At 43.4% G+C, this 26,074-nt stretch overlaps 1 protein-coding gene across 4 annotated transcripts; it reads left to right on the forward strand.

The window, feature by feature from the left end:
• brd4 (bromodomain containing 4) lies at positions 1–26,003 on the forward strand. 4 transcript variants are annotated; one of them, XM_076085799.1, is made up of 19 exons: positions 1–149; positions 14,023–14,410; positions 14,585–14,722; positions 14,817–14,952; positions 15,047–15,390; positions 15,560–15,943; positions 16,031–16,159; positions 16,346–16,576; positions 16,671–16,900; positions 17,178–17,509; positions 17,620–17,715; positions 17,802–18,185; positions 18,434–19,255; positions 19,374–19,480; positions 19,576–19,726; positions 19,835–19,965; positions 21,511–21,716; positions 22,975–23,287; positions 23,418–26,003. In XM_076085799.1, the coding sequence occupies exons 2-19, from the start codon at positions 14,174–14,176 to the stop codon at positions 23,484–23,486; spliced, it is 4,440 nt and encodes a 1,479-aa protein (XP_075941914.1). In that variant the 5' UTR covers positions 1–149; positions 14,023–14,173; the 3' UTR covers positions 23,487–26,003. The 4 variants fall into 4 exon arrangements, with proteins under 4 accessions (XP_075941914.1, XP_075941910.1, XP_075941911.1 ...); XM_076085795.1 differs by lacking the exon at positions 1–149 and adding an exon at positions 5,862–6,554; XM_076085796.1 differs by lacking the exon at positions 1–149 and adding an exon at positions 5,862–6,554 and having other exon boundaries at positions 19,579–19,726.
• The last annotated feature ends 71 nt before the right edge of the window (positions 26,004–26,074 follow it).

Consider the following 26,074-nt stretch of genomic DNA (forward strand, 5'->3'; position numbering starts at 1 on the left):
CAGTTATCCAGATATTTTTCTCGTCACAGTAACACGGTCTTTTACGTCCTCCACGAGAGACCGACGCGTGACGTCATCGACAACGAGAGGTGTTCAGGATCCTCGGAGAGAAAGATCCCGCGCGCCCTGGCAACCTGATAAACCCCCAGGTAAACGCCGTTGTTTCAAACGTTATATCTGCCAAGTCATGTTGTCTCAGTAAAGCCGAACGGGTAAACAGCCAGAAGACACGGTTAAAAGCGGTGTAAAAGGCTTGAGAGGGAGCGCTGATGCCCCGGCGCCTCACTGAGACCGTTCACTTGCACGGCGGGCCTGTTCTGGCTAGCTAGCTTGCTAGCTAAAGCTAGTTGGGCAGTTGCCTTATCAAAAGACACAATAACCGCTTCTACATTGTGTGTCTATCTGACACCCCGTGCCTGTCTCACACACCGCTGACCACGAATACGCTGTGAATAGACCTACTAAGGGTGCTACGACCACTGTGTATCATCTAGTGCTAGTTCGCTCGTCGACTGTCTTGTGTTGTGGGAGACGGTGACGCCGTCACGGTGATGATGGCGCACACTCGGACCGAGGCTATTTGACGAGAATGCAGTCAATAGAGCAGGTAACACGTAATATAACTGTAATGTTGATCTTCCAAAGCTCGCTGTGATGACCATGAGACGATACGTGGGTGTCTTCGTGCGCTTTCAGCTCCGCTATTCACGCTCACTGACGTCCATTACGAAACCCGGGCAGTAATCTGTGCCCTGTGGCCTAACGTTAGGATCTTGGCTTCTCCGCGAAGATCGCTCGCCAACAGTCATTACTTTGCAATTGTATCCTTTTTATTCACCAAATGTGGTAATGATATCCATCCCACATGGACGTGGTTGTGTCTGTGGTGTTCATAAGCCTACTATGGGGGGATATTACAGACATAAAGCTGACCGGTATGTCTAAACAGATTACTCATGCAGAGGCCCGTTACTTAACTAACTGTCCCTCACAGGCGTGTGACATGTTTTTCGTGTTGTTTTTAATGCTTGTGTGACAGCATATGGCTCGATCTCATAGCAGGACAGTAGTCCACCTGCAGTCACGTGCTTGTTTGGGTAGGCTTCTTTGCCTAAAGGTCCAAAAACACTAAATCAGTTTAAAGCTTTAGTGCCACTGTAAACCTATCGTATACCTTTTTTATTTTTTATTTGCCATCATCCTTAAACAACATGTTGGCAGTCTATTATTAAGACTTTGTTGGTAACGAGTCAAAGCCATAGGTCAGTTTTGTGATTAACTTGTCACTGATAAGGTATAAAACAAATGTTATTAACCTTTGTGTAAATACAAGAGGACCAACTGGGTTAAAGGGCAGTTACCAGGAATGCAGTTAATCAAAAATAAAAGCTCAGATGGTTGAGCTATTAATAACATTACCGCAAATTAAGTTGAAATTGAGTAACTGCATCATACTTTTAAAAAAAAAAATAATAACTGACTTAAAGTGCTTGTAGATACTACTGGTTAGGCTTCACAGAGCTGAGCTTGTAATGACATACTTTAAAATACCAGTACGTCATGATTGTTGGTGTTACATTTAAAACCGTTGAAACTTCCTAAAACAGTTCAGGGTGTCAGGATGACATGCATGTGTGCTGCTTAGGTCTTATTTCTGTCTGTGAGTTTGGACACCATGTCCTACACTAAAGAACATACATTTTTTCTTCTTGTTTTTTAAAATTCCTTTTTTTGGGGTTTTCTTCTCCCTGGTTTAGTTGCCATGGTAACACCATCCATGGCCTAATTGTGAATGACCTCTGAATGAGACGTGAGTGTGTGGTCAGGGAACTAAATCTGTCATAAATGCTTTGTTTATCACTTTTGAGTCATTGGCAGTAGTGTCATGAAGTCTACTACAAACGCGTCAATATTGCAGAACACAGAATTTTAGTTTTCTCTCTTCGGCCGCATGAAAACAGTGCGTCTTTGTCATATTGTGGCATGTTCGGAAAGCAATAGACAGTATTCACAACTTTTCATTTTTTGATGATTTATTTATTTCATTTTTAGAACCGTCAATGCCCATACTGAACAAAGCTAACTTTAGAATCAGCCAATCTAACAACAATCACTGGTTGTTGGCTTGTCTGTCACCCATGTCATTTTCAGCAGTTGATTCACTATTTAAATGCAATACTCAATATAAACATCCTATGTTGGTTAGAACAAAATGCAATACTGGGGGGGGGGGGCTTGCTTTGAATAAAGTTGTGTTGAAATTGTACAGATTGTCGCCAATATTTTCTCGAGCTTTAGTTGGAGTGGACATTGACACGATCCAGTCGTACCCGACATATATCTCTACTCACAAACCTCCGTCAAACACCCTCTCATGTCACACTGTTGTGTTAACACGCACAATCACTCGCAAACGTCGTAGATCGCCAAGATCATTGTATATCGGCACAACCCTTGCAAAGTTACCGGCGTATTGATACGCCCCGATGTTGGTGGTGTTTTAATAGTACTTTTTAATGTTTTGATGACAAAGAGCGTCGGGCTGAGCTCCTCCAACTACACACATAGACACAAACACACAATCTAAGCGCGAGCAGAGAGGCCGCTGTGGGGAAGTGAACCAGGTGACGTGAAGGATACTCGTGTTGACGGCAACGACGCCTGTTACTGTACATGCAATCAAATAGTTGCGATTAAAAAGCCAATACTTTATCCAAACATCTGTGAACATCGGCCACTATGTTTACACAAGCACGATCGGCCAAAAGCTTATTTTTTGTAAACTACAAAGCAACCGGGAGGACAGAAGTCAGGAGGAATGACTGATACTGACGGATGTCTGTGTTCTTTATGCTTTATAAACTTCACTCAGAAGTGTTTGTTTTATTTACATTTTATAAGAGGGAAGGTCTTGTGGGTTTAGACATTGGCTGAATAAATGTACTGAGTATTACTCCGAAGTCCTAAATACTCACTCTCTTATAGCCCTGTTTTTGGTGTCTCCCAACTCCTGAGGGTACTACCTGGTGCTTTTGTTGCTAATTGCTCAATTATTTTCTCCAGGTGTTTTCTAACTCTGTCTTTTTGCCATTTGAAGCTGAGCAGAAATATGATTATTTTCGATGAAAACAGCTGCCAAAAACGACGCTGTTAAAGTAGCGACAGTGAATGAATAAAAACTGTAAGGTTTGAATGAGCTGAAACAGTCTATAAAGTTCTGTAAATCCAATGGGAGCTGCAGATTTGGGAGATTATTCCCAGTAGGTTAAAGGACAGGAGTACGGGCACGGAAGCAAAGTACTGCTGTGGATGGTGGCAGCAGTATTTAGCCACTTAAATTAAAGGTCCTGCTTATGTACAAATTAGAGCCGCACGATATTGGAAAAAACTGACACTGCTTTTTTTTTTATTTTTCTTTGATATTGTGGTATTGAAAATTAAGGAATAGCCCCACCCTAAGTTATGTAGGCTACATTTTAAACAAAGAGTTGAATCCAACGGACAGATGCGCCTGCTCTCTGAGAGCAAACGGTCCAAACATGTAATATATACAGTTTATTACTCTTCTTCTCTGGACTGCCGCCGTAACATTCAGGAAAGTTTCTCGTAGACTGCAGCTGTAGGCTGCGAGCAGCGGCATGGCGGCTCCCCAAAAGTGAAGCCAAAAACATGTCAACCGTCAGCAGGTGGCTGGTAGTTGGGTTAGGCAGCGCTTGATTCGATGTGCAGCTGAGTTTTCTATGAGTGCGGCATGCATTTTAAACGTCAATTTCGCAGGCGATAGTGTTCATTTAATTATCGGAGGCCAAAATCGTGTCGTAATTTTCGACTATAGTGCAGCCTAGGTCACTATGGTAAGACAAGCCCCTGATGAAAGTTATATATTTAATCGCTTCTAAAATGCATATGCTAATGAGTTGCTTCAAGAGGTACTCCAGTGAATTAGTGCCGTATGGCACTAAAATAAAGCTGAGGACTCAAAACGGACTGTTTAAAAGATAATGGTGAAATAATACAGGCAGAGCTATTCTGACTTTTAGTCTCTAGCACGGTTCAAGCTTTCTTTCAGAACTACAGAAGCATTATTTGTTAATTCTCAAATGACTAAAAGGCTTTTGTTATTATTGCTACTAAGTACCTCTTTCTCCACCCATCTCCTTTCTATTGTTTTTCCCCTCACAAAACTGAATACATAAGTGCGTGCTACACCATGTCAAGTTGGCAGATTGCCTGTTTTCTCCACTCTGTGTCCCTGCAGACTTCAGCTTCTCCGGCGCTCTGATGATTAATGGAAGTGCCTCAGACTTTCTCGCAGAGTCTCATCTCTGTGTGCACTTCTGCCTCTTCATCTGACCCAACCCCCAGTCTAAATGCAACCCTTTTCTCCCCTTGCTCTTGCTATCATCCCTCCCTGCCCTGTGTCTGAATACGACCCCCCACACACACACACACCCTTCCAGTGACAGGGCCATCGGTTTGGCCTCCTCTGAATTGCTGTAGGTTGGAGCTTTGTCGCTTTCGCAGCTGCTGTATTGTCTTTGGGAATGGTGCATATGGCGCGTGGACAGAGAAGTAGGTCTGTGTGGACGTTGTCAGTGTCTGGCTGCACAGATGAGCTACTTTATTTTTTGGGGGAAACCCGGCATTGTGCATTGCACTCACAAGTCACCTAAATTGACTCAACTTTGTACTTGGTAGATCTATACTTGCCTGATCTCTTAGGTTTTTGACATCTCACTCTGATTCAACTTGCCTCTGGTAGTATGTATGCAGACATTTAATGGGGCTAGTTTGATATACTGTGGTGGATGCTCAAATGCAATATTATGTGTATCCAAAAATAGTTACTTGGTAGTTAGCTGCTAAGAACTTTTTACTTTTGTGACTTATCGTCATATCTTTTGATAAGATCGGATTGAAAAAAAAAAAAAGAGGTCTGTACGTGGTCAGTGGGATGTCCTGAACATCAAGACAGGAGGGTGCTCTGGTCACATGATCTGATCACTTCAGTTTTCTTTCACGTCCACAGTTTGACCACCGCTCTACGTTACGTCCTGAATTCAGATCATTCACATGAGTTCACATGCAGTCTTTCTACAAGATGCAGCCTCTGTTGTGTAAGTTGTTGGTGGCGTCGTGCACATACTAATTATTTATTGGTTTTTTTTTATTTCTATGTAGCTTTGTGGTTGCTTGCTTTATGGGCAAAGTGGCTACAAGAGATGTACTCTTAAAAAATCTAATTGTTCCACTTTGTGTAATTTTAATATGTTGATGGCAGTGCTGCAATAATGGCTTTCCAATAGATTTGGCCTTGCTGGTTAAGTGGTCATTTTGGTAACCCTGACCAAGGTCTCTCTGCTTGAATTAAATGTGATTTAGAGATGCTTGTGTTTCTGGGACAGCAGAGTTCATATTGTTGATGTAGACCAATATATGTATTGGAGTAGTCCAGCCACTATATGAATGGCATTGGTCAATAAGGGCTGAAATAAATGGTTATTATTATTATTATTATTATTATTATTATTACTTAGTAAATGTATCAAAACGACAATATGAAAAGGGGTCACTCGTAGTATTGAACCTACAGGGAATTATCTCCCACATCTATATCAAGAGAGGGTGGAGTGCAGATAAGGAGGGGGGGGGGGCACACAAGATCACTCCAAGGGAGGTGAGCGAGTGGGGGTGGGGCATGATGAAATGGACTGAGGAAAAGACAGGAAGGGGGTGGGGTGTTAAAGGTGTAAGAGTGTGAGCAAGAGAGAGAGGAGAGAGAGCCAGCACCTAAAGCTATTGATGGGAAAGCGGGGAGGGGTGGAATGAGCAAGTGCGTGGGAGGGAGGGAGGGAGGGAGGGGTGAGTGGGCTGAATGAGGAAGCAGCAGAGCCATTTTTACTGTTGAGCAACTGCATGCTGGTCTTGCCTCTTGCTTGAGAGAGAAGGTGAGAGAGCTAGAGCTAGAGCAAGAGGAATAAAGCGCTCCTCCTGGATCTTACCGGAGCCCTCTCTCCCGTCTCTCGCCTTCCCCTCTCCGTCTTGCTTTCAGTTTGTGTCCATTTAAGTTGGGGGGGGGCCCTGGAGAGGACACACAATGGAGCGGAGAGCCTGTGGCAACTGGGCCGTTGTGCTGCTGAGAGGGGGATGGGGTAGAGAGAGGACCGGTTCACACAGCTAACACAGCCGGCCGGCTGGAGGCTTCCTTTCCTCCCCGCCTGGACCCACTGTTTCCAGGCCGGGGCCTTTTTTTTGTGTGGAACAAGCCGTCCTCAAACTTCGCTTGGACTACACTAAGGATTACTCATTGTGCTCTGTGGGATTTTAGGATACGTACTGGAGCCTGAAAAATAAATCCCTCCTGTGTTTTGGAGAAGAGAAAGAGGGGAAAAAAAACAAACTTCTGTGTAATTCTTCTTGCCCGTTTTTTTGGTTTCTGTTTAGCGGAGTTCATAAATGGATTACAAGATGCATGCCAAGTCAAACGATTTGCTGGATTTTCAAAAACTGGACGCCCTTCTGGAAAAAATTGCACATTCAGTCTCTGTGAAAAGGTAACGTTATCTGGCGAGGTTGACTCCCCCACAAAGTTTTCAGACATTTAACAGAGGCACTAAAGATTTTACAACCATACATAAAAAAATAATATGATCATTTGAAATACATGGTTGAAAAACTGACGAGGTTGAATCAAAGACAGCCTTGAGTAATGGCTCTTGGGACTATCATGTGGTTAGCACTATGGCCCAGCACGACTATCCAGTTTACATTTGTAGTGTTGAGATTGGTATTGTTATCCAGATTTCAGCCAGAAGCCATGAACCTACCCCCTGGTGAGAGAGAGAGGGGGGGGGGGGGGGTGGAGGAAGGGTTAGTTCAGAGGAAGAAGGGGGTTGTGTGTGTGTGCGTGCGTGTGGCAGTTGTACAAACGTCTCCTGATTCCTGGCAGGGTTTGGCTTACTCATCCCAACCAGCTGGAAGTTAAACCCGAAAGGGCTGGCATGATTCTTGCCTTTTCCTGTTTATAATGGGCCTGACTCATAGTTAGTCTATTCGAGTCGCTTGTGCTCATGCACTGACTCATTCAGGAAGTGCTTATGATCAATACTAGAGGAATGTATTGAGATTTACAACATTGTGGTGATGAACACCCATAAAGACAAATGTAAACAAAGCTGTCCATATTTGTTTTTGTGTTTAACTGCAGTTTGTCTGTAAGCACACTTAAGTCACACAGGCCATGGGTGGTTACTATTCAATTGGTAGGCTGCCAAAAGTAGGCGTTGGAATCAACGAGAATAAAAATACACGACACATGCCCAGAAGTGGAGAATTAATTTTTCTTGAAGCAAAGTTTCAGAGGTACTCGCAAGGAAGCAACCGATGGCACATGATACAAGGTGGACAAAGGTAGAATAGTTACATCCCTAATGCCGTGGATATTATCGGTGTATAAGTCTTACTACTTTGCCAGTACTCAGCCTCACACTGTACAATTTTGAGAAATGTGTAGAGCTCATTATTCGTCTATTATTTCTCTACAGTTGTGTATAATGGCACTTAAGATAGCATTAGCATATTTAGATTGAGTCATAACATTGCCGGTACTACTGTTACTCGGCTAATTGTAATATATTGGTACTCGGTAGATGCATCATTGATTTTTGAATGTAGAAAGTACAAAAGTTCACCGTGACAGCCTTAATTAATTAGGTGTGCAGAGTTTTAGCGTAACCTTTTCCTAACAGACATAATTATGAGTAAAAAACATTGAAAGCTTGTATAAATAAATCCATTTACGTTGCCTTCTTTAAAGCTTTATTTACACAGTTGCTTATAGCAGGACACGTGTTTGTATATTTGAATGATAAATTCGATTAACGCAGTCTTATTTTGGTTATAAAACAAATCACATATAAAAGGGCTGCTCCTGCTCTGGCTGTCATTATTCTCAAGTTAGAAAAATAAGGATAAAATACAATTCTTGGCTGCGTACCAGCTTTATTGGGGAGTACAACAGTTGCCCTTCAGGTGCCATTTGGTTGTAGTTGGGGGGTCTTTGGCTGACCAATTTTTGTGTGGCCTGTTCTGTTGGCTCTAGTTGACCCTTAATGGCCGGAGGCAGCAGGTGAAAGACGGCTCCTACTAACTATAAAGCCTTGAGAATCAATGATTCCAGCCATTTAGTGCCGTTTCTTGTTATCTCTCACATGCACCTTATTTCTTTTGTACATAAGTCAGAAGACTACAGGCTGACGATAGCACTGCAAAGTAAAACGCGACCTTTTACCTCGATGCTCTTGTCACATGGAGACCATGTGCCCTCATCGCAGGTTCACGTCATTGTGCTCTATGTGCTGAAAACACTGGTAACTGATGTCCAGGGGATGCTTGACAATGAATTCTAGATCACTGAAATAAGGGATCAATCCGTCATCATTTAACATTGTCTAGGGATTATCTTATATCTTTTATTTTTGTACATCTCCTTTGTCTTTGTTATCGACCTACATTTTTAGGTAGGGTTATTGGCCATAGCCTGTATTCACCTCATCGGTGTACATCAGGACAAACTGTCCATTATTTACATTCGGACTGGATGAACTCGGTTGAGTTCACAAAACAGAAATACTCTCACATTTGTCATCTACTAACCAAAATGGAAACACTTAAGACATGAGTGCAAAGAGGCCAGTAAAGAAGAGCATCAATGGAATCAATACGTTGACGTGTAGTGGCAGATAGAGGAGCTTCCTGAGAAGTGTTGAAGGGGGTTTTATGAAAGAGGAAAAGGCCGGTGAATACGCAGAGAGTGTTCTAGGCCTTGTCGCTGTGGTCTTATTAATTATTTAGTCCTTTTACTTTCAGGAAAAACATAGGCCATCATTCTGACACTTAGTGAGGACCTCAGGTGGAGTCTGCAGGCCTACATTTTTGTCTGCAATCCCCTCCTACATGAATGATTTATAGTTTGGGGATGTAGACATCTTGTTATGTTTTTCCTCTGCTTTCCAAGTAGGACAGTCACTGAGAGGCTGTACACAGGACCAGGCTTTCCTGGTGTGACATGTGAATCCCCCCCCCTCCCCCCCGTATTCAGAGCCACTTCCTCCCCAGAAAACATTCCACAGCAGTCGTCAGTGATCTATGTCCAGGTCAAAGATCAACTGGTATTCCAGAGCAGAGAGCCATGGAGGACGTGCTGCAACAGGAAGTGGACCTCTTGATTGACCCCTGTTGGGGGGCTTCTGTAGACTTGATTAGTCTTGCATGCCAACATTGCTCTTACACAAGGAAGTGTTGCCTGGTGGTTGTCTTGCATTTACTTGGAATTTCTATCTAATCAATTAATTGACAGAAAATACATGGATTTCTGACATTTTACAGACTAAACGATTCATCAAAAAAGACAGAATAGTTGCTAATAAAAATTCAGACAGAGGGAGACAAACGGAATTAAAACTTTACTTTCGTTTGTAGTAAGTGTATTAGGGTTACTTGCGGTAACACAAAGGGAACTAGAACAGGCTCAGCAGGTTCCCTTTGACAATATTATTTCATCATCTGTTGAAAGAACAACAACAGTTACTTCAACCGTGTTCATGTTTGTTGTTTCTGGCTTGTCAGGTGCAAAAGACCCAACTCATCACAAACCAAACCACTGCCACAATAATCTCCCAACTCTGCAAACCACATAATCATTTGGCATAATCCTCAATGTTTCCTTGAGACACAGAAGAACTTCATCAAAGAAACGTTGAGCTGTGCAGTTTGTTCCTAACAATGAGGCTTGTTCCTCTCTGGGATTGTTTGGGTTAAAGGCCCTAAATTATATTTATGCCTGCAATAGACTGTCCTTAAATAACATTGCGACATGATGCAAGAGGCCATTCCTTGACAAACTGCAGTAACTACATTTGACAGACAAGAATAGAGTAGGCCGTAAACCTACTGTATTGGTGGAGAGTGTTTTAAAGGTGAATGAAAACCTCTTTGCATATTTTGTGAGACACACTGAAAGGCATTTCCCTTTAGTTTGTATCACAAAACTGGTATTTGTTAGGTGAACATAGTAGGCTCAAGTCATTAAGAATTTATTACTGTAGTAACGTGATACAAGTTGATTGACGTGTGTAAGCTGATCGCTAAAACCTGTCTCCATTTTCATGACGGGCAGTGCGGGATGGTCTTGTCTTGTCCCTCACTATTTTTCACAAATCGACTTTCTGTGCGTGAAAGTGAAACAAAACGTGTGCAACCCTGAACATGCAGATGACAAACTCGATGAGTTGATTTGGATCCGAGCTTTCCCGAAGTGTGTTTACACTTGTCGTCGTTGCAGTGCTCTAATGTCAATGACTGTGGCTGTGAGAGTGCTTATCGCTCATGTTAATGAGCTATTAAGGACCATCTGGCAGTATTTCTATGACGAGACTTGAACTCAGTGCAGCGCTGGAGGCCAGCTGTACCAGGCTCATGTTGTGGTTTTTAAAGGCTCCATTACAGTAAAGTGGTGTCATTTTATCAACCTATCGCCGTTTTAGCGGTTCTATTATTTGCCTCTGCCCACTTAGTCATTACATCCACATTATTGATCAGTATTGATATATTTACATACAAAAATATACAAGTGGAGAAGTATGTGTTTATGTTCTTAGTGTGTTAGTCTGTGTGTGTGTATTGTGATGTTGGTTGAGGGTCTGGGAGGTTGTGTATTTAGGGTTAGGCGGTACTATCTACTAAAAAAGGCAAAAGTAATTTTAAAAAAGTAATATACTATCTAAGCTTGTCATGTTAGCAATGAGAGGTTACCTTCCTGCTAACTCCCCTGAAGATGTTGAGGTAGACGCAATATCACGAACACCTGTGCAATCCAATGCAATAGCCTTGTCGTGTCAGAGAGCTATTGATTGTGCTCTGGTAACAGCTTGTGTTGACTAACACCAGGTACCAGAAATAAGAGGACCTGCAACATCCCAATACACTTGATCGCTTAGGAAAATCCCACTAAAAATATGTTTGCACTGCTCTCTATGGGCTGTGTTTGTGCCTGTTCTACCAATGGTCACAACCCAACCATGTGATGGTACAGCTGATTGAAAGCATGTACTGTGACTCGGCCTGTCACCATTTATTGCCATTTACTTATTATTAATTTCGCCACACCGGGATCATTTGATAGATATTGAAACTGAGTGAGTCAGAAATGTCTTTTCTTCTTCTCATATGTTAGATGTGGTTGGAATACCTGCTGTTAGCCCACAGATGTGATGTGTGGATGCTGTCAGTGGTTTTCTCTACAACAAATGGCTGTTTAGGCTGAAAGTTGCCGGTGGTATTGGTCAGAATTTCCTCGGCTTTAAAGTTTTGCACATTCGTGCCTTGGGCCGAGACAAGTTCTGTGCTTATTTATTTGTGAGGTTTGTCTTGCCTCCAGCCACAAAAGTTCCATCTGTGTTAAAATGTCTTCTTTTGTTTTGTTCTTTCTTTCTTTAACGTGTTGTCATTCAACATATTGGTCAGTTAGTCAGATTCTCCACTGTGTTCGAGTGCCTCGGGGAGGCCAAGGCTGTGATCATGTGGTGTGCAAACTGCTTCCCTCTTCTCCGAAAGTGACTCATCAAGAATGAGATTAGTCGCAGATCTATACTGTGGTGTGTGTGTATACATCTTTAAGGCCCTGTTGTGGGGGTTGGTTTTAAGTCTGCAAGACTGGGGGGGCATTTTGTTTCTAATAGAGGCGTGAATACCGTATGATCAGTGCTTTATCTATTTTCTATCTAGTTTATTGTTTGGCCTTGTTGTCTTAACAGCCTTGTGTGTATCTTGAATGAGATGTCTCTGACTGCCCTGGAGAGGACATGATGTTGGACTGAGCGTTGCGTAGTGGAACACTGTCTCCCAGCTGCCAGATGACGCTAACCCCCCACCCCCTCACCCCCCACCCACATCCCTAAACACTCCCAGGTCCTTAGACAGTGTAGGAAGACAAAGATCTACTGAAAGCACATGCAAGAGCCAAACCTCTGAGCTCTTCTGAATACAGTGAATTTATTCTCGTAAAGTAATTAATGTGTCGGTAGGAGGATATCAACTTTTATATATAAAGTCATAACTAAAGGCTGGTGGTTGTAACCTTTTGTGGGCGTTCAGTGCTTGTAGTTTATTGTTATGCTAAGTAGATAAGAAATGATGATGAGCACTATGAGGAGGTCCGTGTGCCACAGCATCGTGTACTTTTAACATTATTATCTTATCTTTAATATCACAATCCAAATCATATCCACGACTAGGGCTGCACCGAATATTTTAAAGCTTCGAAGCATTATTCAAAACGTTAACATTCAAATTATTATAATAATGAATATCTTACAGAAACGTTGCATGCAGTAGTCCATCTTCTCTTCCTTTATTGCACCCCTTTCTTGTCTCTTTAATTGTCTGTCACACAACGTGCTTTTGTCTCGTGAAATATTGTGCTTCAATCCACATTTGTTGGTGCTTCCTAAACTGTCTCCCCTGCACGCACCAGTACTAACGAGGCGGTCTAGCAGCAATCTAACAGCACCATAACTTAAATCATTAACCACAATAACCTATTTTATCCATTGTTCAGGGTGATAAAGTCATAAAATATGAAAACTGACATTCAAAGCTTCATTTGAAAACCTTTGAATGTGCAGAAAATGACATTGGAAAGAGCCCTAACCATAACGTTAACTACTCTTAAGCTTGGTTTATACTCATAGTGAGGCTCGCACCACAATGCATTTATTATCAACTTCTTTCTTTACAGGTCTTGTGTAAAGGCAATTAGCTATACCATGAATATGTGGTATGAAGTTACAGTTGATTACAAGTCCTCCTTAGCATTGTGTAGGTTAATTTATGCCGTTTTGCTGGTAACACTGGTTGTCTTTTTGCTTCATCAGAGTACATTTTGTTTGTCCGCCCTCTGGCGTTTCAGAGAATACCGCAACAAAGTAGCTTTGTAGCTTGCGCGCCATCTGTAGAGGGCCGCACCGTGGTGCCAAGCATGAGTAGAACGAGCCGAGATGGAGCATATGGAGAACGAAGAATGCGGGTTGTCGGATTCACGAAAAAGAGACGGCAAACTAGTTTGTAATTAAGGATTTAAAATGTACTTGTGCTGAGTAACAGGGCTCAGCTGGTGGACATGCCGCTCTACCAGAAACATCTCTAAATGCACCGTAGAGCACAGAGTGTAGAGATTGTTTTATAACATCTTAGTTTTGATAGTGAGTTGGTTAAAATCGCCTTAATATTGGCGTGGGAAAAAAAAACTTTAATTGTCTATATACTATCCACAAGCCTAATACCGTGTTCACTGATTTACTATAGTTTTTTAACTGTTGACCAGAGCTATATTTGCAGGACTTTTCATTTCTAACCAATTAGAAATGTGTCATTTCCAATGGCCATAGCATCGACTGTGATTTTCTACTTGTAATGTGGGAGTTTAGTAACTGAGGCAAAATCAAGCCTATGACTGTCATGACATTAGGAAAGAAATGTCTGAAAATCAGCCAATATTTTTTATGAGGAAAATCAACTTCTGAGTATGAACACTTGAATACCCTGAAAGCATCAGGTCCTAGAAGTTGTAAAATGCAGAAGATTGCTGGAAGATCCGGGTAATTTTATACTTGGAAGTCAATTTTTTTTCTGTTTGAGCAGCTTTCATAGGAATAAATAGGGGCGCCACCTTCAACACTGTATCCAGTTCTCTTTATACATCCATTGGTGCTACCCAATACAGCTGCTGCTCCAATGGAAGGAAAAAACAAAACATTCAATGTAGAGTAATAAGACTAGTATGCCGCTGCCTTTTGCAATCCAATTACAATAAGCTCGATATCAGAAGTCCACCTAACAATGCGCTGATTAATGATTCAAATAAAACTTTGTTAATGACTGTGTTACTAACAAAATAACGATAAATTGTATTGAAGCCTGTTTAAAAAGACGCTAATGACTGCTTTTTTTTTTTTCATTCTCCAGAGAGTCCAGCGAGGAGTGCAATGGGATCAGTGGTGCTCTGTCAGTGGAGTCTGTGCCGGGGCCAAGACTGAACTGGTGTCCTGCCAACACCACTACCCCTGCCCCTGCAGCTCAAGCTCCAGCTCTGGGGCCTGAGCCCAACCCTGTCAGAATGGGGGACGGCCTGGATGCAGCACAGATGTCAGGCGGCAGCAGCAGCAGCAGCAGCCAGGGGCAGGCCCAGCAAATGGGCAATCCCCCACCCCCAGAGTACATCAATCCCGACAGGCCAAAGCGCCAGACCAATCAGCTGCAGTACCTGCTGAAGGCGGTGGTCAAGGGCCTGTGGAAGCACCAGTTTGCCTGGCCCTTTCATATACCAGTGGACGCGATCAAACTTAACCTGCCGGTGAGTGCTAGCTTTGTCCCTCTGTGTGCATGATGCCACGTACCTCAAAACTGTAAACACATTAGGCTGTACATCAATATGCTTCTCACAGTTTGACCTGCGATGATTTATGGTTATTCCCTCTACATTTCTGTATGTGTAGTGTTAACCTACCTCTATGCAACTTTTTTTCAGGACTACTACACAATAATCAAAACTCCCATGGACATGGGAACAATCAAGAAAAGGCTTGAGAACAGTTACTACTGGAATGCCCAAGAATGTATCCAAGACTTCAACACGATGTTCACCAACTGCTACATATACAACAAGGTAACGTTGTAAGACTGGAGCCGTTGTTAACATGAAGTGCCAAAGATTCTGAAATGCCTCTACTTTTGCTAAGCGTATTTGTCTCCCCCTGCAGCCTGGAGACGACATAGTCTTAATGGCTGAATCTCTCGAGAAGGCTTTCCTCCAAAGGATCACAGAAATGCCTGAGGAAGAAACTGAGATTGTTGTCATGATGGGGAAGGGCCGTGGCCGTGGCCGAAGGGAAGGAGGTATGTCACTTACCGCTTTACACTGTTTTCCTCTTTGGGCTGACCTCTGTGAGACATGATATTTATCCAGGTGTCTTCTTCTTCTCCCCTCAAGGTCTGAACTTGAAACCAGGGGCCATCATTGATTCATCGTCCACGACTCCTCAAACACGTGGTCTGTCAAATCTCTCAGCACCACCGCAGCAGACCAGAGGACCAGTGCAGGGCCCGCCTTCACTACCTCCCCAGCCTTTGATGCAGGTCCTGCCGTCCCACATGCCCCCAATGTTACCCAGCCACGCGCCACAGCTTGGAGCTCCCTACTCCCTGGGCCAATCGGACTGTGCTCCTCAAGGTCCCATCATGACTTCTGTGCCTCCCCCTGCTCAGACCTCCCTTCCCCCAGCATCCATCCAGAGCACTGCCCCCATGCTGCAGAACCCTATAACCATGACCAAAGTGAGTTTTGATAGACACAAGGAAATATGCTTGGGAAAGTGGGCAAGTTTTTGACAATGCTCGGGGCTTTAGACGGGCTTAGTTAAGTTTTGTCAACTCATTCTAATCACTTATTTTTGTTGCTCTTTTGCACCATTTCTCTGCTCTCTTTGTATTCACGTCTATCTAGCAAAGAAAGAGCCAGAAAAGGAAAGCTGACACTACAACGCCCACAGCAAATGACCAACTGAGTGAGTCTTCACCAGCGGAGTCCAAATCTGGGAAGACACTACCCAGGCGAGAGAGCACCCGGCCTACAAAACTGATAAAGAAGGACGCACCAGACTCCCAGCATCACATAGGCATGGTGATGGGACTGAGTGGACCAAGTGGAGGTCATAGCCCCAAACCACAGGATCAGCTGGGTTACTGTGCTAGTCTGGTTAGGGATATGTTGTCCAAGAAGCATGCTGGTTATGCCTGGCCATTTTACAAACCTGTCGATGTGGATGCACTGGGACTACACGACTATCACGATATCATCAAATATCCAATGGACCTCAGTTCCATCAAGGTGTGTTGAAGATGTCATATATTTTCAGCTGAACAGAGAGGGTTCGTGACATGGCAGGTTAATACATATCCTTGATGTGTTTAATAGGCCAAGCTCGAGAACAGGCAATACCGGGAACCCCAGGAGTTTGCTGCTGACGTGCGATTAATGTTTTCCAACTGCTACAAATACAATCCACCAGACCACGAGGTGGTAGCTATGGCTCGCAAGCTACAGGTAAATATTGGCTATCATGAAGGCAATGTTGCCACGGCATGTGTGTGTATACATTTGTTTGTCCATGTTTGTATATGCCCAGTCCATCACATCTTCCAATTGTTTGTTCTTGTGGTGTTTTGACTCTCTTCCTAAAAACGTACACGTATGCTTTGCTTAGCTCGTTTGTTTCTGTTCATTTCATAGGATGTCTTTGAGATGCGCTTTGCCAAGATGCCAGATGAACCTGAGAGCAAGCCTCTAGTTTCTGCCCCAGCTCCTACACTTCACCATCCTGCCCCTGTTAAGCCCCAGCCTCCTCTGGCCCACGTTGCTTCATCTACAGACAGCTCCAGTGATTCGTCCTCTGAGTCCGAGTCTTCAACCGATGACTCTGAAGAGGAAAGAGCCCAGAGGTTGGCAGAGCTCCAGGATCAGGTCAGTGACCAGAGTAGATTCAAGATGGCGGCAAATCCATTGTCCAATTCTCGTTGCAATGTTGTTGAGAACTGGTCTTCTTCTCTTGATGCAGTTGAAGGCTGTCCATGAGCAGCTGGCTGCCTTGTCCCAACCACAAGCCAGCAAACCAAAGAGAAAGGAGAAGGAGAAGAAGGAGAAGAAAAAAGAAAAGCATAAGAAGAAAGGAGGCATGTCTAGCCTTGTCGATGAGATCCAGGATGCTATACCTGTTCCGCATCTCTCTAAGAAAACAAAGACTAGTAACAATAACAACAAAGAGGTTGTACCCAAGAAGAAACCTAGGTGGGTAATACACTTGTCCTGTAAATAGATATAATCCTTAAACAGTTGATTGTGGTATTAAAAGAATGATTGATTGGTATGTATGTTGAGAGATACAATGCAGAATGTTTCATGATTGGTAGGGGATCTTTGTCATATATTCTTCACCTGTAGTTTTAAGATGTGTCTGTTTTTAGTTATGAAGCCTTTTAAGCTGTGTTTGTAGAGAGTTGCTCTTTAGGTAAAGTGTAGTCAGTGGTACATATTGATGAATTACACATTTGTGTTTTGCCTCTAGTAAAAAGGAAGGGATGAAAAGCAATCATCCCTCCAACCTGCTGCCTGTACCCGGCCTGGAAGACGATCTGGGGGCCGCTGGGTCATCAGCAACGGGGGAAAAATGCAAGCCCATGACGTACGAGGAGAAGAGGCAGCTAAGCTTGGACATCAACAAACTTCCTGGTGACAAGCTCGGCCGTGTAGTCCATATCATCCAGTCCAGAGAGCCCTCACTCAAAAACTCAAACCCTGATGAGATTGAGATTGACTTTGAGACGCTAAAACCCTCCACTCTGCGCGAGCTGGAGAGATACGTGTCTTCCTGCCTCCGCAAGAAGAAAAAGGTTCACGGTAAGTCCCACTAGAAAACCAGCAACGGTAGTTATTCACCCGAGTCTGTAATTCTTTTGTTTATTTACGCCTCATTGGAAATCCATGAACACATAGTTGTTGGTTTGCAGTTGAGAAGCCTGTGGAGTCCATGGCTACCTCCAAAAAGACTGGATCCTCTTCAGAGAGCAGTGGCTCCAGCACAGACAGCGAAGCTGAGGGGACAGGTGACTTACTGCAAATATGGCAATTCAAATGCCCACAATGAAAGAGGAAGTGCTTAATCTTAATTTCACTTTATTTATTTTTTTAGGAATAATTAAGCATCAGAAGAAGAAGGGCCATTCTGTGAAGGAGGGGAAAAAGACCCATCCTCATGTACACATTCAGAGTGGCCCTGCTCAGATTGGGCTTCATTCCCAAATTGCAGGCCTTCAGTCCAGCAGTCAGATGAAGCAGCAGTCTCAGCCACCCCCTGCAGGCTTCCCTGCTCCCCCTGTAGCTGCTCTGGAGTCTTCCCAGTTACTGGAGACTAGCTTTGACTCCCTGCCGCCCTTCGGCCAGCCCCTCATGCATCTAACCCACCACACGGGCAACTCCTCGCCCGCACCGCCACACCTCAACGCTCATTCTGCTGGGCCAGTGTCCCCTGAGACCCACCCCTTCCTCAACCAACATCCCGTCCTCACATCTCCAGGTAAGGCGGTGTGCAGGCTGCTTCACTTTTGATAGCTCCACTACTAATCACTACTTAGATTTTCATTGTTTCTGTAGGTGTAACTGCAATCCCTCCCAAGAATAATGCTCTTACAAAGTCAAACAGTCCCCAATTAGTTTAGCAAAATGAATATTAAATGAAACATGTCAAGGATCACAAGCACAACATTTGTTGTATTCATTATGTGTTGTGTCTCTGCCTCCTTTCCTGGAACTGTGCAACCGTAGCTTTGCACATTTCCATGCCTCAGCAGCCTTCTCGACCCAGTCACAAGGCAGCGCCTCTTCATCCCAAACCCCCTCAGCAGCAACCAGCACCTCCTCAGCAGCAGCCAACCCTGCAGCCGCAGCAGCAGCCGCCGCAGCAACAGCTGCAGCAGCAGCAGCTCCAGCCCCAGTCAGCACCACCACCCCCACCACAGCACCAGCTTTCCTCTCAGATCCTCCACCCTCCTCAGCCCCTGCACCAGCGACCCTTGTCCCCTCCAACACTCACACCCCAGGGCTTGCTGTCTTCCCAGCCTCCCCAGATGCTGCTGGAGGATGATGAAGAGCCAGGGTCTACAACGCCTATGAACCAAGTAGTACAATTATACCTGCAGCAGTTCCAGCAAGCCCGTCAGCCCCAGCAGTCCATGCAGTCGCTCCAACCGCAGGCTCGTCAGCAGCAGCAGCAGCAACAACAACAACCAGGACAGATCTCTCTCCTGCAGTCTGTCCACGGACAATCTCAACTATCCTCTCAGACCACACTGCCTCCTCCCCAGCTCCCTTTGCAGACCCCTCAGCCCGCCCCATCACATCAGGCCCCGGCCCAACAGATGCCTCTACTCCAGGCCCGCCACATGCAGCATTCTCAGCCGCAGCAACAGCAGCCCCAACAGCAACAACTGAACTATCAGCAGGGTCCAGGACTAGCTGGTCAGTCCCAGGGATCACAACACAAGGTATCCATGCCCAGCAACAAAGCACAGCAGATCATTCTGCAGCAGCAGCAGCAACAGCAGCAGCCCTCCCCTCGCCCAACCAAGGCTGACCCCTACAACGCTGGTTAGTTTGAGAAGACGAGACTAACATTAATTGTGTAACTGACGGTAGAAGCAAAAATTGTTGCTGTACAAATACATTGTGTAGGCTGAAGTTGTATGCCGCTCCCCTCTGTTGACAGGTCACATAAGAGACAACCCATCGCCTCTCATGATGCATTCCCCACAACTTCCCCAGTATCCACCTGTCTCTCACCAGTCCCCACCTCACAACATGCAGCCCAAAAAGGTGAGAAACCCTTTTTAAAAACCGTTAAGTGCAGGGCTAACATTATGTCTCCACATGCCTGTGTCTGACTTTGACTCCATTTGCTTGTCATGCAGCAGAGGGGCCCTGGGAGCCATGGTCTACTAAAGGAGGAGAAACTTTCTCCCTCACCAGCGATGAGAGGAGAGCCATTCAACCCTGCCATGAGACCAGACCATCATAAACAGCCCGATAACAAGCCTTCTCAACCAGGCCACGGCCAACAGAGTGAGTCCCAAGGCGTCTTGTATTTTCTCTACCTTTCTGCGGCTAAAACGCCAGAGAAGAAGAAGCTACACAAGATATTGAGACTGTGTGTGTCATTGTGTTGAGCAGATGTGAAGTCCATGGACAGCTTGCGACCTGTCATCCGCTCCTCCGAATCCAGTGGACTGCCCTCCTCTCTGCAAGAAAAGGATAAGTTCAAGCAGGAGTCCAAGGTGCCCATTGCCCCCAAAAAGGTACAGGTGGGTGTAATAGTCACTTTAGAAAAATATATACAGTTGTGTGAAAAAGTGTTTGCCCCCTTCCTGATTTCTTATTTTTTTGCATGTTTGTCACACTTAAATGTTTCAGATCATCAAACAAATTTAAATATTAGACAAAGATAACACAAGTAAACACAAAATGCAGTTTTTAAATGAAGGTTTTTATTATTAAGGAAAAAAAAAAATCCAAACCTACATGGCCCTGTGTGAAAAAGTGATTGCCCCCCCCCTGTTAAAACATAAATTAACTGTGGTTTATCAAAGTAATTGAGATCTATCAGTCTGGAAAAGGTTACAAAGCCATTTCTAAAGCTTTGGGACTCCAGCGAACCACAGTGAGAGCCATTATCCACAAATGGCGAAAACATGGAACAGTGGTGAAGCTTCCCAGGAGTGGCCGGCCGACCAAAATTACCCCAAGAGCGCAGCGACGACTCATCCAAGAGGTCACAAAAGACCCCAGAACAACATCCAAAGAACTGCAGGCCTCACTTGCCTCAATTAAGGTCAGTGTTCATGACTCCACCATAAGAAAGAGACTGGGCAAAAATGGCCTGCATGGCAGAGTTCCAAGACGAAAACCACTGCTGAGCAAAAAGAACATAAAGGCTCGTCTCAGTTTTGCCAGAAAACATCTTGATGATCCCCAAGACTTTTGGGAAAATACTCTGTGGACTGACGAGACAAAAGTTGAACTTTTTGGAAGGTGTATGTCCCATTACATCTGGCGTAAAAGTAACACGGCATTTCAGAAAAGGAACATCATACCAACAGTAAAATATGGTGGTGGTAGTGTGATGGTCTGGGGCTGTTTTGCTGCTTCAGGACCTGGAAGACTTGCTGTGGTAAATGGAACCATGAATTCTGCTGTCTACCAAAAAATCCTGAAGGAGAATGTCCGGCCATCTGTTCGTGACCTCAAGCTGAAGCGCACTTGGGTTCTGCAGCAGGACAATGATCCAAAACACACCAGCAAGTCCACCTCTGAATGGCTTAAGAAAAACAAAATGAAGACTTTGGAGTGGCCTAGTCAAAGTCCCGACCTGAATCCGATTGAGATGCTGTGGCATGACCTTAAAAAGGCGGTTCATGCTCGAAAACCCTCCAATGTGGCTGAATTACAACAATTCTGCAAAGATGAGTGGGCCAAAATTCCTCTACAGCGCTGTAAAAGACTCATTGCCAGTTATCGCAAACGCTTGATTGCAGTTGTTGCTGCTAAGGGTGGCCCAACCAGTTATTAGGTTTAGGGGGCAATCACTTTTTCACACAGGGCCATGTAGGTTTGGATTTTTTTTTTTTTTCTTAATAATAAAAACCTTCATTTAAAAACTGCATTTTGTGTTTACTTGTGTTATCTTTGTCTAATATTTAAATTTGTTTGATGATCTGAAACATTTAAGTGTGACAAACATGCAAAAAAATAAGAAATCAGGAAGGGGGCAAACACTTTTTCACACCACTGTATATATATATTTTTTTGCATTTTGCAAGATTTTTGATTGCAACTTAATGTTTTCTCAGGATGTGAAACTGAAGAATATGGGCTCATGGGCCAGCCTGGCACAAAAGTCCACATCTACACCCTCGTCTGCAGTGAAGTCGTCTAGTGACAGTTTTGAGCAGTTCCGTCGTGCTGCCCGGGAGAAAGAGGAGAGGGAGAAAGCTCTGAAGGCCCAAGTCGAGCAGGTGGAAAAAGACAGACTACGCAGAGAGCAGGACAAACTACGGTAAGCTTGTCCAGAAGAAGACCAATGACTAAATATATAGGGCGGCACAATGTTTACCTCATGAGGGACTTTGTAGAGTTTTGAGAAGTTACACCTGTCTTAAAGTTCTTTATTTGCTCCACAAATCTAAATATAATATCTAAATCCCTCATCTGAGGGGCCTTGTCACCCTCTACAGGCAGAAAGGGCTTACCTATCATTTAAACACGCACCATCGTGAGTTGAGCTGAGGCTGACGGAATTAGTTGTGTCTATGTTGGGTTCACGTAATTATAGATTGAGCAAAGCCTCAACTGCCTTAAAAAGTCAAATATTTTATCGTTGATGCAAACAACATCAACAAAGGTACAGATGTCAACATTAAAAACACAGCCGCAGTAATAACCCGAAAGACAAAAATGCAGGTTGTACTATGAGGTGATGCGTTATGCCCTCTAGTGGCAATATTGTAGGACCACCACAGCCACTGAGAATCGAGTGTAACTAAGGACATGTTTTGGATGTCAACATTTGAACCAGAAAAGATTATCATTGGTTATAGCCATCGGTTGGTGGGACGTGATGTCAGTCCTCAACCTACTTATGGGCATCTACTCTTCTTCAAGCCATCAGATGTTTACAGTGGCACTTGATACCCTGCTTCCTCTGAATCTGACAGAGCAAAGCTCTTTAATAGGACACTGATCATCAAACCCCACAGTAATGAACCTCATGTAAAGTACTTGGTCAAAAAGCTGAGGCTTATATTAAGCCTTTATTTCATAAATGGAAGATTATAAAGTTAATAAGAGTTATTGGCCACCAGATGTTTACCTGTTTTGCACGTTGCAAGATTTTAATACTTGAGTAAAATCGTCATGTCTAAAGCAGGGCTGCAAAAGAATTCTGCATTCCATTGCCGGTATTTGACACACCTTAGACTTTCACTATAGCTGGATAAAGCAAAACTCAGTTCTACGGTCTATTGAACAATAGTGAGCCTCGAATCCAGAGAAAGCTCTGCTCAAAAGTGTTTGATCTTTTGCCCCAAATATCCACCAAGATTACAAACCCGCTTGTCGTTTCCTTTAACTGAAGCCTCTCTGTTTAAATCGTTATGCATGTTGTAGATCTTGTTTTCTCTCCTTGTAGTTTTATATTTAGCACATCCATTTTCCCTGTGACACATCCAGGATGAAACCAAACGTGAACCCCCTTCAGCAATGTCAAAAGTATTTGGTTTCACCTAATGGGAATTATTGGCTTAAATGTTTTCCAGAGGTCGAGATGAAGAGGACATCATGGAGCCAAGCAGAAGGGTGCACGAGGAGCCACGCAGGCGTCTGGAGCAGCAACACATTCAAGCTCCTTCGCAACAGCAGCAACAACAGCAGCAACAACAGCAACAACAACAGCAACAACAACAGCAACAACAACAACAACAACAACAACAACAGCAGGAGCCCCAGCCAGTTGCCATTCAGCAGCCTCCTCAACCCCCAACACCGCCTCAGCCTGCCGCACAGAACCCACTTGACCAACAGAGGGAGCTAGCACGCCGCCGAGAGCAGGAAAGGAGGAGGCGAGAAGCGGTAAGTTACTTGTCTTTAAGCCTTTGTTGTCTCATTTGTTGCTGTAGGAGCAATTTTCCAGAAGTTTGAAGATGCACTCAGAAATAATGAACGTAATTGAAATGCTTAGTTGTTCTTTCTCTCTCTCCAGATGGCGGCAACTATTGACATGAATTTCCAAAGTGACTTAATGGCTATCTTTGAGGAGAACCTGTTTTGAGGAGAGGAGCAACTCAAACATAACTGCAAAAAAAAGAAAAAGAAAAAAAAAAAAGGAAAATACTTCACTTCCTCTTAAGAGGGATTTGCCGACCACGCACCACAGAGGGACACGGACTGTATGTAGATGTGACGGGCCCTTGGATGGAGTACAAACGCTGGACGGGCGCTCACAGGTCGCTTTGTCCCTGTGGACTGAACACACACAACGCATGGGGATAGTCTCACTGTCTTGGATGTCATATCCTCGGAATCTGGCATTGTCTGCCTGATATATCTAACAGGAGAAAGAGGACCCCCGGTTGGCACAGTTGCCTTTGTCACTTGCTTTTTACAGTGTGTGTGTGTGTGTGGCCGCAACGATGAATTGCAAGAGTAAGGACATCCCAATAACTATGAAAATGCTCTGATAATGTACTGACAGACTGTGCAGAGATGTTTTGAAACTGCCAGATATCTGAGGTGGTGAAGAAGACTGGTCTTTTATGTTCTGTTTTGTTTTGATTGTTGTAAGTGAACAAATGAAAGGGTTGGGGCGGGGTGGGCAACAACTTCCATACTGTAAATCATGTATATTTCTCAGCAGAGAAGGTACAGTTTGCCTTACACCTCTTTCCTAAACAGACAATTATGTTCTTTGGCCTGCACACGAGGACAAACCAGTGACATTTACAACCAGGAGTAGGAGCCGTGCAGACCTTTTTTCATCATCTAGTATCTACTGTAAAGAAGTATTTTCTTATACTACAATAACTGTTTATTTTGGATCTTTCTTTTTTTTCCTCTTTAGGTCTAAATCTTCATACATCACACTCCGCCACCTCTGTCTATGCCAAACAACTCACTATATTTTATGCTAAATGACTTGTCCTAAATCATGGTAGGTAGCTAGTGACAAAAAAAAACAAAAAACCTGAATATATGCATTATCATAGTTCCAACAAGTATTTATCAAATACAGAATCAGTTGATGTTTTCATTCTGCCTTGTATTTTTCTTTTACAACATGAACGTTTGCAGACGAGGGGAAAGGTCCAGCCGTTTCTGAGCTTTAGTTGGAATATGATTTCACTACAAGTGTCGCACCATTCTTTGTATTACACTTTGAGACATAATGTTGATATCATTGGCCTGTTCACAACAGTCACACTACCGGATCAGTTCAGAAACTAATAGATGAGGACCCCCTTGCTGTTCCCTCTGTGTGCACTCTGACCTTACGTAAAGGTTTTGATCAAATGTCAACAGGTAGAGTGCTCGAGGCAGGAAGGGGACGATCAGGGGAATGAGACAAACACTTAACACCTTTCTGGAGCTGTTACTTGAATCAGGTTTAGTAGAATAAAATAGAAAATAGCCGGAGGGACTGGAATGAGCTCCCAGTTAGTTTTTGCATCAAATTGTCTTCAAATGACAGACTGTCAACAATACAAAATAAAAAAGACAAACAAATGTTTCGCAACAGAAAACTCTGAAATAACAGTTTTGATTTATCTTTGTTCTCGTTTGATAATAGTTGATGTGAGTTATGATTCTGTTCTTGGAAACATTGTTTGGACCGGGGATGGGGGTTGAAATCTGAATGCGTCTCGTCCTCTTCACTTGTCTCTGTTATGGTGTTTTTCTCCAGTGCCTGTATTGTATTGCAATTCTCGTTGGCTTATATTACACTTCGAGGGGGTTTAGAAAGGGGCCAGGTCAGGATTGGGTGGTGTAATATTTGAACGGGGAGGGAGATTTTTGAAAGAGTTTGTGTAAAAAAAAAAAAGAAAAAAAAAAAAGAAGAAGAAGGAAAGGACAGCGTTTTATATTTTACCCGTTGTCAATATTCGGGTTTTAAATTTAGTTTTAGCTGGACTTCTGAGTGTACACATCTGAAAAACTTTCTCATTTTGTTCAATCAGCAGATTTTAGGTAGATATGTTTCAGCGTTGCCACACTAGCGTTTGAGTCTGGTCTGTGAGTGTGACTGTAAATTTGGACGGCTGTGTGACTGTATGTGTTTTGTTATTGTTAATTTTTTTTTGTTGAAGTGTGTGTGGTGCATGAGGCATTTTCTCCGATTGCAGATAAGCATTCTATTTGAGAATAAACAGATAAACCGTACTTCAGGAGAACTTGTTTAAGTGCTTAAGTCACCTTTTTAATTTCTATGAAGTCCACCATATATGAAATATAGAATTTTATTGTTAGACTGGTTTTGAAAGGGTAAAAAAAAAAAAAAACTTCATTCCTTTTCAGCCTTTTTTTCCTTTTTAGCCTTTTTTTCCTTTTCACAGAAACTGTTAATGTGCCATGAGTTCTACAGAGAATGTGCTGACCCGCAGCTCAGCCCAGAGTTTGCTTTATTCAGGTATTTTATTTTGTGTTACATTTGTTCTGTTTTGGGGGTTTTGTTCAAACATTTTCCTCGATTTATTGTTTGGTATGTGAGTGATCTATCGAGGTCTCTGATTCAGTCTGTTATGATCATTGAATAAACTCATCTCTTTTATAGAAAATAAAAAAATATACTAAATTCTGTTTTTCTTTTTGTTTTTTTGTGAAATGCCTCTTGGAACTGGTATATAGCTCACCTATTCTCATTTA

This window comes from Anarhichas minor, unplaced genomic scaffold (genome assembly GCF_050575085.1).
Source record: "Anarhichas minor isolate MPS153535 unplaced genomic scaffold, ASM5057508v1 ptg000007l, whole genome shotgun sequence".
In the NCBI taxonomy this organism is placed as follows: domain Eukaryota; kingdom Metazoa; phylum Chordata; class Actinopteri; order Perciformes; family Anarhichadidae; genus Anarhichas; species Anarhichas minor.